At 47.6% G+C, this 16,679-nt stretch overlaps 1 protein-coding gene across 1 annotated transcript in view; it reads right to left on the reverse strand.

Moving 5' to 3' along the window:
• Positions 1–15,575: 15,575 nt before the first annotated feature.
• Positions 15,576–16,679, reverse strand: part of CEP112 (centrosomal protein 112kDa) — a gene marked incomplete at its 3' end in the record, with an annotated part of 166,492 nt that continues 165,388 nt past the window's right edge. Inside the window, exon 25 of the mRNA XM_008941196.1 lies at positions 15,576–15,637. Within this exon, the coding sequence (XP_008939444.1) occupies positions 15,576–15,637 (62 nt within the window). The remainder of the gene's footprint in view (positions 15,638–16,679) is intronic.

Raw genomic sequence — 16,679 nt, forward strand, 5'->3', positions numbered from 1 at the left:
AAGAGGTGTTGATAAAATACTTGTTAGAAAGAAAATTGGATTAGTGGTGCCATTCTGGCCATGAAGTTCTTTGAGCTAGAGAAAAGAAAATAATAATCTTGTTCGTTTTTTACCCCCCCCTTCTCTCTGCAGCCCACAGAAGGCCTCACAGCCAAAACATCAGTCCTTCTAATCTTATTTTCTTTTTTCTAGCATGTATTTTATTAACCCCTTTTCTCATTTAACTACTTTGAATAGCTCAGTGGGTAACATCCTTCTTAGAAAGTGAAAACCTCCTTGGAGATGTGGTGCAAGAAGAGAAATGCAGACAAACTTCCAGCTCCTGCACTCGGAAGAAAAGCCCCTTCTGTAATCCCCTCTGGTGAATCCCAACATTGTACCCCGAGGTCGCCGCGGGTTCCAGGTGCCCTCTTTGGAGCAGGGACAATTGGGGAATTTATCTGCTGCCATGCCAGGAGATCGTTCCCAGCTCTGTGAGCTCCGTGGACGCGGGGCAGAGAGTAGAAAATAAATAAATGGCTGTGCAGTTGTGGGGAAAGCATGTGCCTGCGCACGGCAGGCGAGGATGAAGCTGGGCACTCTCAATCACCTTTTGCTGCAGCCTCCCTCGCCAGCTACTGACCACGTACAACGAGATCCCCCAGCATGGGCTGGGGGCACAGGGCAGAGAGCCCAGCACCCCTGTGCCAGGGCTGGTGGGGGCTCTGGGCACCCTGCTGTGGGTGGCACAGGGGCTTTGAGTGACCTTATCCCTACCAGCCCAAAGCAATACCCAATTTGTGTCCTCTTACACCCATGGCAGGGTTTTGCACGCCAAGTAAGACATGATCCTCTCGGAAAGCTCAGGGGCCAGACTTCCCTCCATTCAACAGTGACAGAAACATGGCCAAAAGAAAAAACACCCCACAATTAAAACATCAAATCCAACAGAGATAGTCCTGCCCTGCGCTGCTGTTAAGTGAGAACAGAGATTTGGCCTGGCCATAAAGAAAATACCAGCTCCAGAGAGCTTGGCTGCTGCCTCCTTCCCTGCGAGCAGCAAACCTTCCTGGGAGAGGAGAGCAGAGGGAGCAGGATCCAGCCCCGTGCGATATTTGTGTGTTATTTTCCTTGACAGCTGTGGTGCATAGTGGTAAGTGCATGTTTAATTCATTCACAATTTATGGTGTAATGAGAACAATGAATGTGTCTGAGGGAATAATTGCTTCACGGCGGGGATGCTGGAGAGTTCAAGTTGGTTGGCACCTGGACTTTGAATCGGGGCTGGCGGGGATTGGCTCCGCCGGCCCCACAATAGCGCCGATAACAAAGCTGCCGGCCATGGGGAGGGGGTTCAAAGTCACCCCACGCCCCCGGCCGAGCTGCGAGAGCCTCTCACCGGGGCAGGAGAGGCTGGATCCCAGCCCCGTTCAACCCGCCTGGCCCCGTTTGCTGGGCACCCAGCGAGTGGCTGCCTTTTTTCAACCTGCATTTACAAGGGAATTTTGCTGGGCTGCAAATCCGTGACTCTCGAAAACCAGCGCTTCCCCCTACCCTGTCCCCTCTAAGGCTCCTTCACCACTCAGTCCTGGCCATGTCTAGCAAACCCCTCCTTTTGTTGGGGGTGTAGAGAGGGGGTTGACCCTTTCCAATGTCCTCAGCAGCCACATGGAGTTTTGGAGGCCCCAGAGGTCAAGAGCATCCATATGGAGGGCCCAGGAGCTCCGTGCGTCTCCCAGCTGTCCCCACGGCAGCTGTGCTCGCAGCCCCCGAACAAAGCTCATTAGGGGGCTCGTCGGGACGCTCAGGGGCTGCTCTGGAGGAGCCCCAAAATCTCAAGGAGGCCACAGCCAGAAGGCGGCATCCCGCTCGGCCCCGTGTGTGGACTTATCCCCTGGGCTGGTGTTCTGTGCCACGGGCCCTCTCCTGCAGCACTGAGCAGGGTCAGAGCTAGAGCCAGCAATGAAGAGCCACCAACAACACGTTGCTCCAGTCTTGGCCCACACAGCCCTCCCAGCAGCTCCTGCCCCCTCACGGAGCCGTGGCTCTGCTTTCTCAAACAGACCTGTAAATCTTCCCTGCCACAAATTCACCCCGAGGAGATCATCTACCAAGATGGGGCTCTTGGACCCAGCGAGGGGAACGGGCTTGTAAAGTGCTGCGAGACGCTCGGCTGGAAGGTGCCATGTAACCACAGAGGCTGTTGTTAATTACTACACCGTTACACTGGGGAGCTGTGCTCTAGACCGTCAGCGCTCGAGCGTTTCCATACATGGGCCGCACGGGACGGAGCTGGGTCCCCATTCCCCCTCTCCATGTGGGAAAGCTGTGTGCTGGAGAGGGGCTTGCCTTGGACATCTTTCAGAGCTGCTGAGCCGAGACCCCTGTTACACACTAACCCCCACACAGGGCTCTACAGAATGTTTTGAACACGGACGTAACGCTTGGTAGTAAGCGGAGTCTGCTCTGAGCTGGGGCAACATCTGGGCACAAGCAGATGTGTGCCAAGCTGATGAGCAAACCACCACGAGGGCTTTCCTGAGAGTGCATTTCCTGAGAGCATTTTCCTTTTGCAGTGTCTAAGTGGTTTAGGTGCATAAATTCAAAGCTGTCACTTGACTTTGGAACCTAATTCAGGTTAACAGGATCAAGATCTTAGTCTCCCGTGTCCCCTTGAAAATATTCCCCCCGTCCACACGATGGATGTAGCCACAGTTAGGAGAGGAAGATCAGAGTTTAGGCGCAGACAGAAACATGAATTTGAAGCCCTGACAGAGAACTGTGTTTTATCCCATCTCGTCTGAGGGTAAACACAACGTGCTGTCAAGCCACACGGAGAGGACGACACGGTTTGGCAGCGGCGTCTCAGAACATGGCACGGACCTCGTGGGGCTGGAGCAGCTGCCAGCTCCCCTTTCATCTGCCCCGCGGCAGCAGCTGAACACACATCAGCCCTCCCTGGAGTGCTCTGGCTCCTCACTGCTCCCTCTGGGGCAGCCCTGATACCGCTCTGCCCCGGGGGCAAAGGTCCAGATGCCGGGTGCTTCAAGAGAGACCTGGCTAGGACGTGGTCCTGTCTCTCCATGGGCAAGAGGTTAAACCCAAAGGTGACTGCAGGTGTAGAATGGGAATTTGGGTCCCGTTCTCTCCCTGCTCCATCCCCTCCCGAAGCTCAGCCCTGGCCTGAGTCCCCAGGGAGACTTTTCCCATGCCCAGAGGAGGATCCAGACCCACCTCTGAGCACAGTGTCCTCTCTAGTCCTCCAACACACACAGCCCAGATGACAGGTCAGGATACAAATAAAACCATCCATAACTGTACATCGTTAATTACTGAGAATGTTTGGTTTCTTAGAGAACATCAGGTTGTGAAGAGCCTCAATCAAAGAGCCCTTAGGGCACTGGAATCAAGGCAAGCATCAAACCCCATAGCTGTTTTGAAAACACTGCTTCAAATGCACACCGTGGAGGGGAAAGGCTTGAACCCCCCTGCCCAGTAAATACCACGCCCTGGAAGGGCTCCTCCCTACAAACCAGCTGCACACAAGGGCAAAGGCTTCAACCTCGGGGGTACAAACATCTGCAGGAGCCCCCAGGGACTCCCAGGGCTCAGTGGAGGGTGACTGCAGCAAGGCTTTAACCACAGCCTTTGGAAGTAGCCATCATGCCACAGGCAAGCCAGGGAGATGTTTCCTCCTCTCTGTTTTCTCTGTTGTTCTCCCAAACCTCATCTTTTGTGCCTGTGTGGTGTAGCTCTGAGGCTGCACTTGAGCGAGATGCATTTCACAGAATTGTTTTTGACCAGCTTGGAAACAATTAGAAGAAAAGTCAACTTAGGAAGAAACTCTTGTCAAAAAAATTGTGCCTGATAATTGCAGCCTCTGAAAATATTTTTACCCAGACCAAACCAATGTATAAGACATAATGATGGGTTTATAATGATGGAAAAGTATCACAGGCAAGTAAAGGGAGTGAAGGCAGCAAAAAGTAAAATAAAAAAAATAATCACAAATTAAAATGAGTTCATTAATAAACACCAAATTCAGGGGAGAAATTATAAATCTAGCCAAAGGACATGCTAAAAACTTTAACTGGCAGAACTGAGGACAGTTCAGAGGACAGTTATTTTCCAGAAAATGTAATAACTAAAGACAATTTGCAGGATATTTATCCACTATTAGATCAAAAAGACTAAAGGTGCAAAGTCAAGAGTGTGGTGTATTTGGGAAAGAGCCAGATAAGCTGAGTTTAATTCCCAATGGGATAAGAGATTGATGCTCAACAAAGAAAGATTTTTTTAAAATGCATTTAATTCATGCCCGTCTATTTAATAATGTCTTATGGAATTAACTCAGTATTATTTTTCATGAGATTTTAGAGGAAAAAAACCCACGATGTCTGAAAGTAGGAAATTACAACCTGTTGTGAGATTGAGGACACTTGTTCTGTTCTGCTTAAAAAGACTTGATCAGAAGGGGTCTGGTCACAGTCAGCAGGAAAAAAAATGAGGATTTTGATAATATTTGGGTAGCAGCTCTTTTCCTAATAGAGATTTTCCCTTTCAGCTGAACCCACTGGATTTGAAGGTGAAAATTAAATTGAGGGAAGTTTTAGGAATGGTGTCCCTAGGCCATTCCCAAGTCCCTTTTGGTCTTTAGGTCTCCAAAAAGAAGTTTCTAAGCACCCATGAAGCTGTTTCAGAGTTTAGCACTCATCTGAGCATGTGTACACTTACTTGGAAGTGGCTGCCATGAAATAAAGAGAAATAAGTCTAGATCCAGAGAGATCTGCACATGTCAAGTAGAAAGCTTCTAGTAGTTGCATGAATTTGAAAATCCTATTTCAGATTAAGGTGAGTATTTCTCACCCTCTTCCTTACCATGACTATGTACCTTACAATGCCCACTTGGCCCAAACCCAGCATCTTCCATAACCTGCACTTGAAGGTGAAGGATCATAGAATCACAGAATCACTCTGGTTGGGAAGGACCTCTAGGACCATCAAGTCCAACCTCCATCCCAACATCTCCCTAGCTACTAGACCATCGCCTCAAGTGCTACATCTAATTGTTTTTTGAAGCCCTGCAGGGATGGTGACTCCACCACTCCCCTGGGCAGCCCGTTCCAGTGCCTGACCACTCTCTCAGGGAAGAAATTCCTCCTAATATCCAATTGAACCTCCCCTGGCGCAACTCGAGTCCATTTCCTCTTGTCCTATCATCAGTAATTTGGGAGAAGAGACCAACACCAGCCTCACCACCACCTCCTCTTAGGTAGTTGTAGAGAGCAATAAGGTCTCTTCTCCAGACTAAACAACCCCAGGTCCCTCAGCCAGGCTCCATCAGGAATGTTCTCCAGCCCTCTCACCAGCCTTGTTGCCCTTCTCCAGCTCCTCCATGTCCTTCTTATCCTGTGGTGCCCAAAACTGGACACAGGACTCAAGGTGTGGTCTCACCAGTGCTGAGTCCAGGGGCATCACCACACCGTTTCTGCTCCAGGCCAGGATGCTGTTGGTTTTCTTGGCCACCTGGGCACACTGCTGGCTCATGGTCAGTTGGCTGTCCACCAACACCCCCCAGGTCCCTTTCTGCCAGCAGTCCCTCCTCCACCAAGCACTTCCCATCCTATTGTTTACCACAACAGCAGCTGTATTTTAACAGCAAACCCTGCAGGTGCATGTTGCAGAGACTCAACCTGAGCACAGCTCTCCTCTCCCTCTGCAAGGATAAAGGCATGGCAGGGTGGTGACCTGGGGAGAGGTCACTCCAAGGAGGGGATACTAGCATGAAACCCCATCAACTTACTTTGGGGTGAGATCTTCAGCTGTCCTTTGCAGAGAAGATGGTTGCACGAGCCTTTCTATGGTCACCCAACAGCAAAGCTGGAGCTTCTGATGCAGAGACCTGCACACACAGCTTGTGGGGTGCTGAAGGATTTTCCAGTCAGCAAAAAGGTGGGAATGGAGTTGGACTTGATGAACTTAAAAGTCTTTTCAAGCCTAAAGGATTCTACATATGCAATACTGCTGTTTAGAGAGGGACTGCCTCAGCTTGAAGGAGACATTTGGGAGCATGAACCAGCTCAGGTCTAGTCTGCACTGAAGGCAGAGGCTGACCATCAAACCTGGCTCTTCATGAGCTCATCCAAGTGTGGGGATGGGCTTGGACTGAAGGGCAGGTTTCAGGCTAAGGGTTTGCACATGTGCTTTATTGAATTAGGGCCAAAGGTTCAGGTGGGAAAGGTCCCACTGGGAACTGGCTGGTTTGTGTCTGTGACCTGTAAGTGCTTGGGCCCTGCTGGGGTTGGGGCAGGGTGTGGGGTGGCAGCTGGACCCTGTCTGCAGGTGCCTGGTTACTTTTTGACTATGCCCAGTATTTCTATTTCAAACTGTAGCAGAGCAGCCCTGTGGTTTATGGCACCCACAGAGCTGGCAGCAGGAACCATGTCAAAAGGTCTGACAAAAGGCACTGAGGCATCACCATCTGCATTGGGAGCAAACCTCCAGTGCTGGGGATGGGGTTGGCAGCAGATGCTCCTCCAGCTGGCTGCTCTGAGGGTGAGGATCCCTCTCTTTGCTGTCCTCTTGTTAAAACTTCTGCCTTTACAGCGGGGAAGCTGGGCCTTGTCCAAACTCTGGAAACCTTCAGGAGATTGAAGTTGGCTCCAGGTGGGAAGCCATGGGTCCTGCTGCTCCTTACTGAGGAGCAAGCAGAGGCCCATGCAACACAAGAAGCCCCACGTGCTCCATCTCTGTGCCTGTGGGAGGTTCAAATCTTCTTGCTCGATGCTAAATGCTCCAGCAACAGGAAGGTGACCTTGGATCAGCTGTGTGGCACAGGTCCCAGGAGGTGGATGAACTGGCCAAACATGCAGGTGATAGCCCAGAGGGCCTCTTATTCACTGTTTCATGGCAGGCCCTTATTGCTTTGCACTTGTTCAGGTGCAGCTACAAATGAGTGTCCTTCCAGCTGTCCCCAGGTCAGCAACATGGAGTGAGTGCAGCAGAGGGACGTGTCCACCTCATAGACGTGGCAGCCACATCTTACAAAACTGCTCGGTGCTCATGTGCCCAGAGAGGGGAAGGTCTCCAAACCCACACCAGCTGGATCCTGCAGCTCCCAGGAGTTCCCGAGTGGAGCTCTGCGCTCATGTGCCCAGAGAGGGGAAGCCAAGAGAGCAACTCCAAGTCTCCAAACCCACACCAGCTGGATCCTGCAGCTCCCAGGACTTCCCGAGTGGAGCTCTGCTTGCTGTACCCTCTGCAGGAGATGTCAGTAACAGAGGTGGTCCTCTGGAGTGAACCTACAGGGCTTGGTCTAGAGCCAGCTGCAGCCTCCTGAAAGTTTCCCTTTGAGTTTAAAGGGTTTGGATCAGGCCCAGCTTCATGGCTGTAAAACAGGAAAGGTTTACACATGAGGATAGCAAATACTGTGACAAAATTTGGTCTCTATTATGAAGTTTTGGGAAAACAAGAGTTGCTCGGTATGTTCCTCAAAACCACCTGCATACCCTTCAGAAAGGGGCAAAGGAGGGGGTAGGACCACGGCTGCCCCTTGCAACCTGCCTGTCACCTCCAGCTCTGCCTGCTTGGCAGTGTCTCCATCCCTCAGTGATGAGATGCCTGCATTAAAAACACCTTTGCATTCCTTTTCTCTGCAAATTGACCAATTCTGAGTTACTTTTATAAAAAAACCCAGTCGATTCCCTTCATTTCTCAAAGTGTTTTGCTACAATCAATGATGAAATGATTTCAGACTCATTCTGGGGGGGTTCAGGAGACTGCTGGCAGCAGGGGCAGGCTCCCTTCCCTCTTGCAGGAGCTCCATGGTGGTGACACCCCTGGCACCAGCACTTTGATAAAGGGACAGGATTGAGAAGGAGCCAGTGTCTCTTTTTGGGAGCTGAATCCCTGTTATTGATGGTTTTATCCCCTCATTACACTGAAGCCTGGGTGGGGGCGTTCATCTCATATATTGCCAAGTTCAGCTTCCCACTAAACCATTAGGATTCTGTTTTCTAGTGGGTGGAAAGTTTTCATCCCTCCTGACTTTTGAAGAATTACAGGACCTGGTGAGGGATACTGCTTGGTCAGAGCACACTGCCTTTCCTAATCTACCATCTAATAAAATGGAAGATGTTTCTCCAATCATTTCAAGTGAGAAGCACTTGATTTTGTGTTATTTCCTCTTGCATTTGAAGTATATATGGGGTGTGGATAAGTTAATGCAACCTAATTTTAGGAGTTCTAGAAATTCTTCCATAACCACCTTTCAATGGAGTGCCCACACTGCTCTATAAACAGGGAAAAAACAACAAAACATGATCTCCTCAGCACAGGTCACTGACAATTTTGGCTATAATATTCTGCTCTCTTAGGAGCAGTAATTAACAGTAAATGGAGCCATTGAATGTCTGCTCTGCTCCAGACCCATGTCTGAATGAGGCCTGGATGCCCAGTGGCTAAATCATCTGCTAAACAGGTTCCTAGTGCCATAAATGCCCCGTGGGGTCCTTAAGTGCTTGGGAGACTTTCCCTTTGTGGTGCTCAGAGCACCCTGATGTAGACATTGTGCTGAAATACTCAGCTACAGACTTCGGAGAGGTATTTAGATTTCATACAGTGCTAGCCTGGAATTTATGAAAACAATCTGTTCCTGAATATCTGAATGCCTGAGGAGCTTTACGTTACACCCAGCGTTAGCAGATCTGTGGCAGGGCAGCAAACTGCTCCCCATTCCCCTAAGCCCAAGGCTGGCACCCTGGACTGACACATAAATCTTGCATAAGTAGGCTAAAAATCTGGGTTAAGCAGAGGGCTGAAGAAATACAACTCAAGTTTCCTCACTCCATTTTGCCAAAGCATCTTCACACAGACCCAGCTGGTGCTTTGCTTTTGAGCTCTGAATTTCTTTTGAAGGAAGCAAATGGGGAAAAGGAATCGGGGAAGGATCTTTTCTTCCTCTGCCTGCAAAGTTTTGCACAGTGGTTTTAATACAAACCCATTTATGGCTGACAGGAACGGGACACTGAGCTGGACCAGGCAGTATGAGCCACGGGCTGGGTGGTTTTGGTGGAGGACTCGCTGGCATTCAAGTGCCATCTGTGCTACCTGCCAGTGCCAGGGCACTTTCCTGGAGGTGCTGCTCACTGGGGAAAGGAAAATGGGCTTTGTGGGCTGGAGGTGTTCTCAGGCTGAGCCTGAGGTCAAATGGAAATGCCAAATAAAGAATTCAAGATAACCTTTATGCTCTGGGAGCATCAACTCTGTATGCAGCTGAGTCAGCACTTTGAGGTTACATCCAACCGAGCTTTAAAAAGATGAGTTCAGCACCTCTTCAGAGAAAAGGCCACGAGCACCTTCTGTCCATGGGCACAACGTGCCCTCCACAGCAATGGTGTGCAGCTTGTGTCTCCCAGTGCCAACTCCCCATCCCTTCCCTGCCCCACTGGGCTCTCCTCCCATGGGAACCTGGGACAAGAGACATTTCATCTACTCCAGCTCAGGGAAGATGAGGGAAAAGGGAGGAAGAGCAGATTAAAATTGCAGCTTTCATTCAGAGTTTTCATTATAGATTCGAATCTATACTGAAATTAGTCAGCCAATGACCTCACCCAACAACGATGAACAAACAAGAACATGACAAGCAAGTGTCGATAAGTCTCAGAAGACGTAACATCATTCCTGGGCACAATTAAACACAGCCCTACAAACATCCAGGCTCTGACTGTTCATGAAATCCATATGGAGTCATTAGCCTTCTTAGGTCTGTTTTTCCACCACCCTTAGATGCAGAGTGAGAGCCTGGCTGTATAAAAACATGCTGAGATTTAGGTGGGCTCTGAATTTAAAGGGAAAGTGCCATTTCTGAGGAAATGCTAAACCTCCTTATTCTGGAAGAAGAGTGGTCAGCTGTGAATCCACAGGTAAACTCCCCAGACTGTGCTACAGCACAGTGGTGGTGCAGTTTGGTGGGAAGGAACCCAACTGCTCAACCACTGCATCAGTTTTGCGTGTTACGGGGTAGGTGCCGCTTCTCAGGAGAAATAAGATTGACAACTAAACCTCATTAAACATATCCTGCACTCCCAGGAGTTCTCAGCACTGTTGCATTGGTGCTCAGTGAAGAGAGAAGGGTGATATCACAGACTCCTCGATCTCAGCTCAGGACCACTTTGACCAACAGATTTCTTTATGGATTCTGGGTCTAGAATTTAATGAATTCCTTGAAACCTTTCTCAGGGCAAAACTGGACCAAGTTAACTTCAGCATTAGTTTGGTTTGAATAAGACAACTGCAGAATGAGGACCCAAAACCTTCTTTTGAAATAATGGGGAGATCTGCCTGTTATTACACTTTGATATTAGGTTTCAAATGGGAATAGAGCAAGATTCCTGAAGTGAATCTTGGTGATTGGATGTTATGAAGTTCTAAGTATTGTGCTATAACTTGGCTGTCCAGCTGAGGTAAAGGCATTCCTTTGGTCTGCTCATTCTGCAAACACCTATTTCCTTGTTTTCAGCCCAGAGCCTGGTAGATGTGCTCACACACATAAAGCACATCTCCATTTCCACTAAGCTGTGTGTTTAGGGAGCACGTGAAGCTAAACAGGCTGTTGGGCCCCAGCTCTGCAGATGAAATTGCTTTAGAGAGCTGCTCTAAGGAGGTCGCAGCTCTAAATACTCCTCACGTGAGCGCAAGCTGAGTGCCCAGCCTCCCAAGGCTCTTCCAAAAATACTACCTTGAATATTGGACATATCTGGGCTAAAATGAAAACGAAAGATTACCGTTGCTAACAGCAGCTTTAGGAGAACAATGAGGAAGGAAAAGGTCTCTTCTCCCAAGGACACCTCAAAGCAAGCACAGCACTTAGCCAGCGGCCACGCTCGTGGGATAAAGGCTGGATCAGCAGGGATGAGGATCAGGGACTGCAGAGCAAGGGCACGACCCAAGGTCTCCCCTCCTCTCTATTACCATCTTCGTCTGTCAGCAAAGGAGAAATCATCTTGTAGTAGCAAATGGCAAAAAAAAAAAGATATTTTCTCCAGGGGCCTGTCTTATTGCCATTGATACAAACATCAGATAACATGAAAGAGCTGCACAATTTTTGTCTTGCAACTTTTGTCCTGCAAAAGTTCCAACCTGCTCCTGAATGCAGCACGCTCACTCTCTTGCTCTCACCTCAGACACACTTTGGCAGGATCAGAACCTTACTCGGTTCTTTCAGTGCTTTTTTCACAAAAGATGATTTCTAATTTTGGGAGGAAAAGTTTTATTTAATTATCTTCATTTTGGGGGGGGGTTGAAATGACCAACTGCCTATCTCCCACTGGCTTTATCAAAGAAGCCAGCAGTACCAGAGCACATTTAATTTTAAGTGGGCTTTAGCTGGCAGACTTAAAATTGATCATGCATTTTAGTTTCAGTAACTTGCAATTTCTGCACTCTTTGATAGCATACTTTAAAGAACAAGTCGTCTTTAATGACAAAGGCTTAAAAGAAATGACCTTTCTGAACAAAATATCAAAGCTTAGAAAGAGAGTTCCTTGAAAAAAACCAGTCTGAATTAAAATGACCTTGTGTTCTGAAACTTTTTCATACAATATCTGACGTTCTACTTTTCCTTTGTACCCTCAGAACGAGACCAAGTGTAATCTAGTAGTGTGGTGCCTCCAGTACATTTTGTGATTTGGGAAGGACTGGCAGTGCATTAAAATGATTTAAATAAATAAATCAGATCCCATATACACTCTCTATCAGGACTGCTTGTAGTTAGCATCAAAGCTGTGCATGAAAACTCAACAAAACACTGTAAGATATTCTAGTGATTCCAAATATTTTCTTCTAGTTACAATAAAGTATTTTTCTGTGGAGCAAAATAATTTCTCGGTTTGAAATCACAGTCATCAGAGATTTGGGCAAGTAGCAGGAGTATCTGCTGTCACCAGGACAATTAAAGCACTGTTGCAGAAGCAAGCAGAGGACTGGGAGGAGAAAGCCCAGCTCCCTTTTCTTCCAGCTGCTCCAGAAATGAGCATATTTGTTACGTGTAACACAAGAATTGTGAGTGGCACTGAAATAAAGTGTCCCCTTGGCTGGGGTCACCTCCCTTGATACTGGTGAAAAATGGCATGATGCCTTTTCCTTGTGGGGTTTTGCACAGACTGCAACAATCTTCTCTCACAGAGCAAAGGCAGTAAAATTACATTTTTAATTTTTACCTATTACTGTGTTTCCCACAGTTTTAAAACTCCCTGATTGACCAAGATCTACTTTTCACAAACAGGTTTTTTTTGATCATCAGCGACATCAGCAGCTCAATTCCATTATAAAATAAAAAAAGGAAATTCAGGCCTGGATTAATCTAGCTAGAAGAGGCTTCATGTGTTTCTTTTCCCCCCCTCTTACCACGTTGGAAAGCACTACAACCCACAAACAGTTTTTTTTGATCATCAGTGACATCAGCAGCTCAATTCCATTAAAAAATAAAAAAAGGAAATTCAGGCTTGGATTAACCTAGCTAGAAGAGGCTTCATGTGTTTCTTTTCCCCCCCTCTTACCACGTTGGAAAGCACTACAACCTCCCAGGTGCCACACAGGGACGTGCAGAACAGCAAAGCCAAACCCGCAAGAGAAGAGAGATTCCACTGTCCCAGCTTCTGGCACTTGGACCCAGGGCCACATCCAGCAGGTGACTCCCCGTGTGCCCAGCCTGCAGCTGGGTGAGCTCTGGGTGCACCTGAGGAGCCCACACTTCACTGCCCTGCACCTCTGAGTAAATACATGTCCTTTTACTGCCCGCAATTAACTAAATGCATCCTAACAAATTCCTCCCACTACAGCTCACCGCCGCCCCAGGCCAGGCTTCCAGGCACCTCCTCCCTTATCAGAGCCACGACAACCCCTTATCTATAATTAGAAGAATCACTTGTTGATTCAAGGAAGGCGGAAGACCTGCCCAGGCCCAGATCAGGCTGAGGATCAGCGGAGCACCCAGCAGAGCTGGAGCCTGCGTTTGGCACGGAGCGGGGTGCCAGGGCTGCCAGGAGGTGGGGGTGGATGGAGCCCAGCCTGCCAAAGCCTCTCTGCACTGATCTGGGTGCCAGGAGGAGATAAGAGTGCAGCTGGGGAGCTGGGCCTGGCGCACTCGGGCACTCAGGAGCATCAGGACACTGCCCCAGTGCTGGGCACTGGTGCCACCTGGGCGAGGGAGGGGAGGTGGAGGTGGCTGTCCCCCCGAGGGGCTCCCTGCTGCTGCCAGTGCCATGGCTGGATGTAGAAGACAGGAATTTCTGGCTCCCTCTCAAGCACTCCCCCCATTAACTATGCCGTGATATCGATGCTGCCTGCAGGATGGTGCTGAGGTAAAAAAAAAAAGCTATTCTTGTATTTGGCTTATCTGAATTTAGAGACTGCTGACCTCCTAATGCACACGCTGGCTCCTGGATGGCCAAGAGGTAAGGAAACCTTCCTATGCCTGCGAGGCAGAGCCAGCCTCGAGGATGACTCCATGTCCAGGTCCTTCAGCTTTCCACTGCTGCTCAAAACCCACCCCTGCAAACTCTCAGCAATCTGCTTGGACCTGCCAGGACCATCCAACAGAGCCCACACACACCCACGAGGAATCAAGGCCCTGTTGATTACGACTCATCTTCAGTAACACCCCATAACTGTGATCAGTAAATGGTGAAGGACTTCCCTGCAACCAGTGTACACAACCCCAGCGACAGATACAACTGGCAACAGTGGCTGTGATTTCTCATCCTGGTGTTTTCATTCTCATTCTGAGATTTCTTCCTTGAAACACAGCATGAAAATATTTCCCCAGTTAACAAAGCCACACAAACCTCTCATATGCACTGTGACTACTTAGGTGAGTGAGATGCCCAAGCAGGACAATAATGTCAAAACAAAATAGTACAAAATAATATTTTAATATTATGTAAACATATGGACACAAAACAATGTCAAAATATGTTAAAATATCTTGGACAATAATAATAGAAAATGGGGGTTTTCTTCATGTATAAAATTGAAAAGAATGGTACTGGGAAGTAAAAACAAAAATATTAGTAGAGGAAACTCTACCAGCTTGGTGAGCAGGCTCAGCACAGAGTCAAACACACAGTATACTGAAAGCATAAGTCTGTAATAAGATAATGATTAAAAAAAAAAATGGAAGGAAGATACAATGAAAAACAGGCTGACATGAGTGATGGATGTGCTTTCATGAACACCAGTACATTTTATGTGCTAACAAAACAGCCACTGATCTTTGCATTTTCATTTACAAGAGCCAAATCTTCAAACCTATTCAAAGCAGTCCGTTTGGCAACCGAAGAAATCCAACAGCTCCAGCAGCTACCTGAAAATGAAGAGATTCTCATTAGTTACATCTCATTATTCTTACTCCAAAGCCACCCCAGGCTGAAGGCAGGGCTGGGGCTGGTTGTGGATATGTCTGTGCCCGCTGCAGGGGAGTGACATCCCACCTGCAGCTGCTGGCACGCCCGTGTCTTAAAGCACCAAAAAGTGGTATTGCAGTGAATGAGGGCCAGGCCAATGCTAAGACAAAATACAGCATCTTGGAAAAAAAGATCTGCTCAGGAAAACCTCCCTGAATAGAAGCAGGACAGGTTTCTCTGAGCCAGGAGCTCCTTCCACCTCCAGTGCTTCGGCCATTTGTGGCCTGGCCTGATCTAATGGTATGTGACTATTCAGCTTTTTAAACATCTTCCTAACTGTGAAGACTGATTCAGAATAAGCTTGAGATGAAATGCATCTCTTGGTAATGCTACTGCTGCTCCTGGAGAGAGTCTAGAGACTGTGTCACAGATTTGTATTTGTCCAACAAAGTCACCTACACTGGACATACTACCAAGAATCTATGACATTTTCAGTTTCCAATTAGCTTTAGTTAATTCTCACTAACAAATAGTTCAGGATTAATCTTTCCAGACAACCTTCACACTGATAAAACTCTTAAAGATGTTTAAACATCTTACAAATTATTACACTATTTCTACAAACATTCTTATTTGCAGAAACCCTTATGTGAGATAAAGTATCATCAAAGTCTATAAATATAAAAAAAGATGGAGTGGCTTTCCTAGGAAGTTCCCTTTTACTCACCTCTCCATGTGAATCACTTACTGTAAAGGCACAGCAAGGCTTTTTATGGCTGCAGCACTTGCCAGAATTTATATGGGAGGGTGTAAACGCCTGAAAAAAAGCTCAGGCTCATGAAGATCCGGTACTTTGAAGATGTGATCTGTAATATTACGCGTTGCATCATTGTTTTCTATCTTAAAAGGAGGTGGCATCACCGCAGAGCTGCAGCTGTGCACCGAGCCACTGTCTCATCATGAACAGCCAGGCAAAGCCCAGACTTGCAATGCACCTGCAAGTTCTCTAATCTTCCTCTAATAGTACTGACTAAGCACTGGGAAAATTCTCAGATGCCTGTTTACTGAAAACTGAAAATAGGGACCTTTTAAAACTGCAACCAGATTTGAGTGTTTTAATTAAGCCGTAAAAACTTCAGTAACTGGGATCCACAGGTGTGAAATGGTACAAGTGGATCAAAGACACTGACGTACCTCTTGGCGTGGTGGGCATTCACCTCCTCCATGAGGGAGAGCCTTTTCTGCAGAATATTTACCTGCAAAATACATCAACCGTGAAAATGATGCAGAAAATTCTCATGAATGAATTTGTTGAATTATTGAATTTGAATTCTCATTTCATAAGAGGTGTTTTTCTGGTCTATCCTGCCTAAATAAAATGCAATAATGCTTTAGCTGCATACTAGAATTCAGACTTGATAGCTGATTGTCAGCATGGCTTCCCTGGCCCCGCTCCAGTTGCACAGTACCTACTCCTCTAGGAACAAAGTCAAACCAGTTTTTAAACTCAGCTGGTGGTGCCATCTGGGTTATGGAAGGGTTTGGGAGCTCTGGTTCTACTCTCAACTCCCATCCAATGCCTGCACTCTGATCCCTGTGCTTTTGCTCGTGTGATGAAGGAACTCATCATCCCTGGAGGGGTTCAAAGAACGAGCAGATGCAGCACTTGAGGCTGTGGTCTAGCGGTTAGGGAAATGTTGGAAGGTTGGACCTGATGATCCTAGAGGTCCTTGCCAACCATAGTGACTCTATGATTCTACTCACCTGCTCCTCAAGGTTTTTTCTCACAAGCTCTTCAAGAAAATTAATGTTTATTAATACACTGTGGCCATTTTTGGATGACTCACCCAGAGCAGACAATTGGGCAGCGTCCTTTATATTTAGCAACGTTTTTAGAAAACTTTGCCCAAGCCTCAAGTATTTTCTTCTTTTTATGGTTTATTTTTATCACCGCTCGGTGCTTTTACCCAGCCTATCCTCTTCATCCTCCTCCAACAATAAATAATCCTGACAGGTGCAGAGATTCCACTGCCCTTCTTGTCTGATGTTTTCAAACAGGAATTTCAACCATTTCAGAGCCAGGGACACCTGTGCTTCAGAAGGAGCCCAGCCTACCCCGTGGTCTGCGACGGCGTGCTGCTGGAAATGCAGCCAGCAGCTATGGATTTCTGAGAGCACCCAGGTTTTAATGTGTGCTCTGGCTTCTACTCTTTTGAAATGCTGCTGCTGCTGCTTACAGAAGCCCTGCAGGTGGATATCAGATTCTGCTTTTTTTTTTTAACTCATTACAAGGTGTGG

Source organism: Merops nubicus, unplaced genomic scaffold (genome assembly GCF_000691845.1).
Source record: "Merops nubicus isolate BGI_N331 unplaced genomic scaffold, ASM69184v1 scaffold1085, whole genome shotgun sequence".
Lineage (NCBI taxonomy): Eukaryota > Metazoa > Chordata > Aves > Coraciiformes > Meropidae > Merops > Merops nubicus.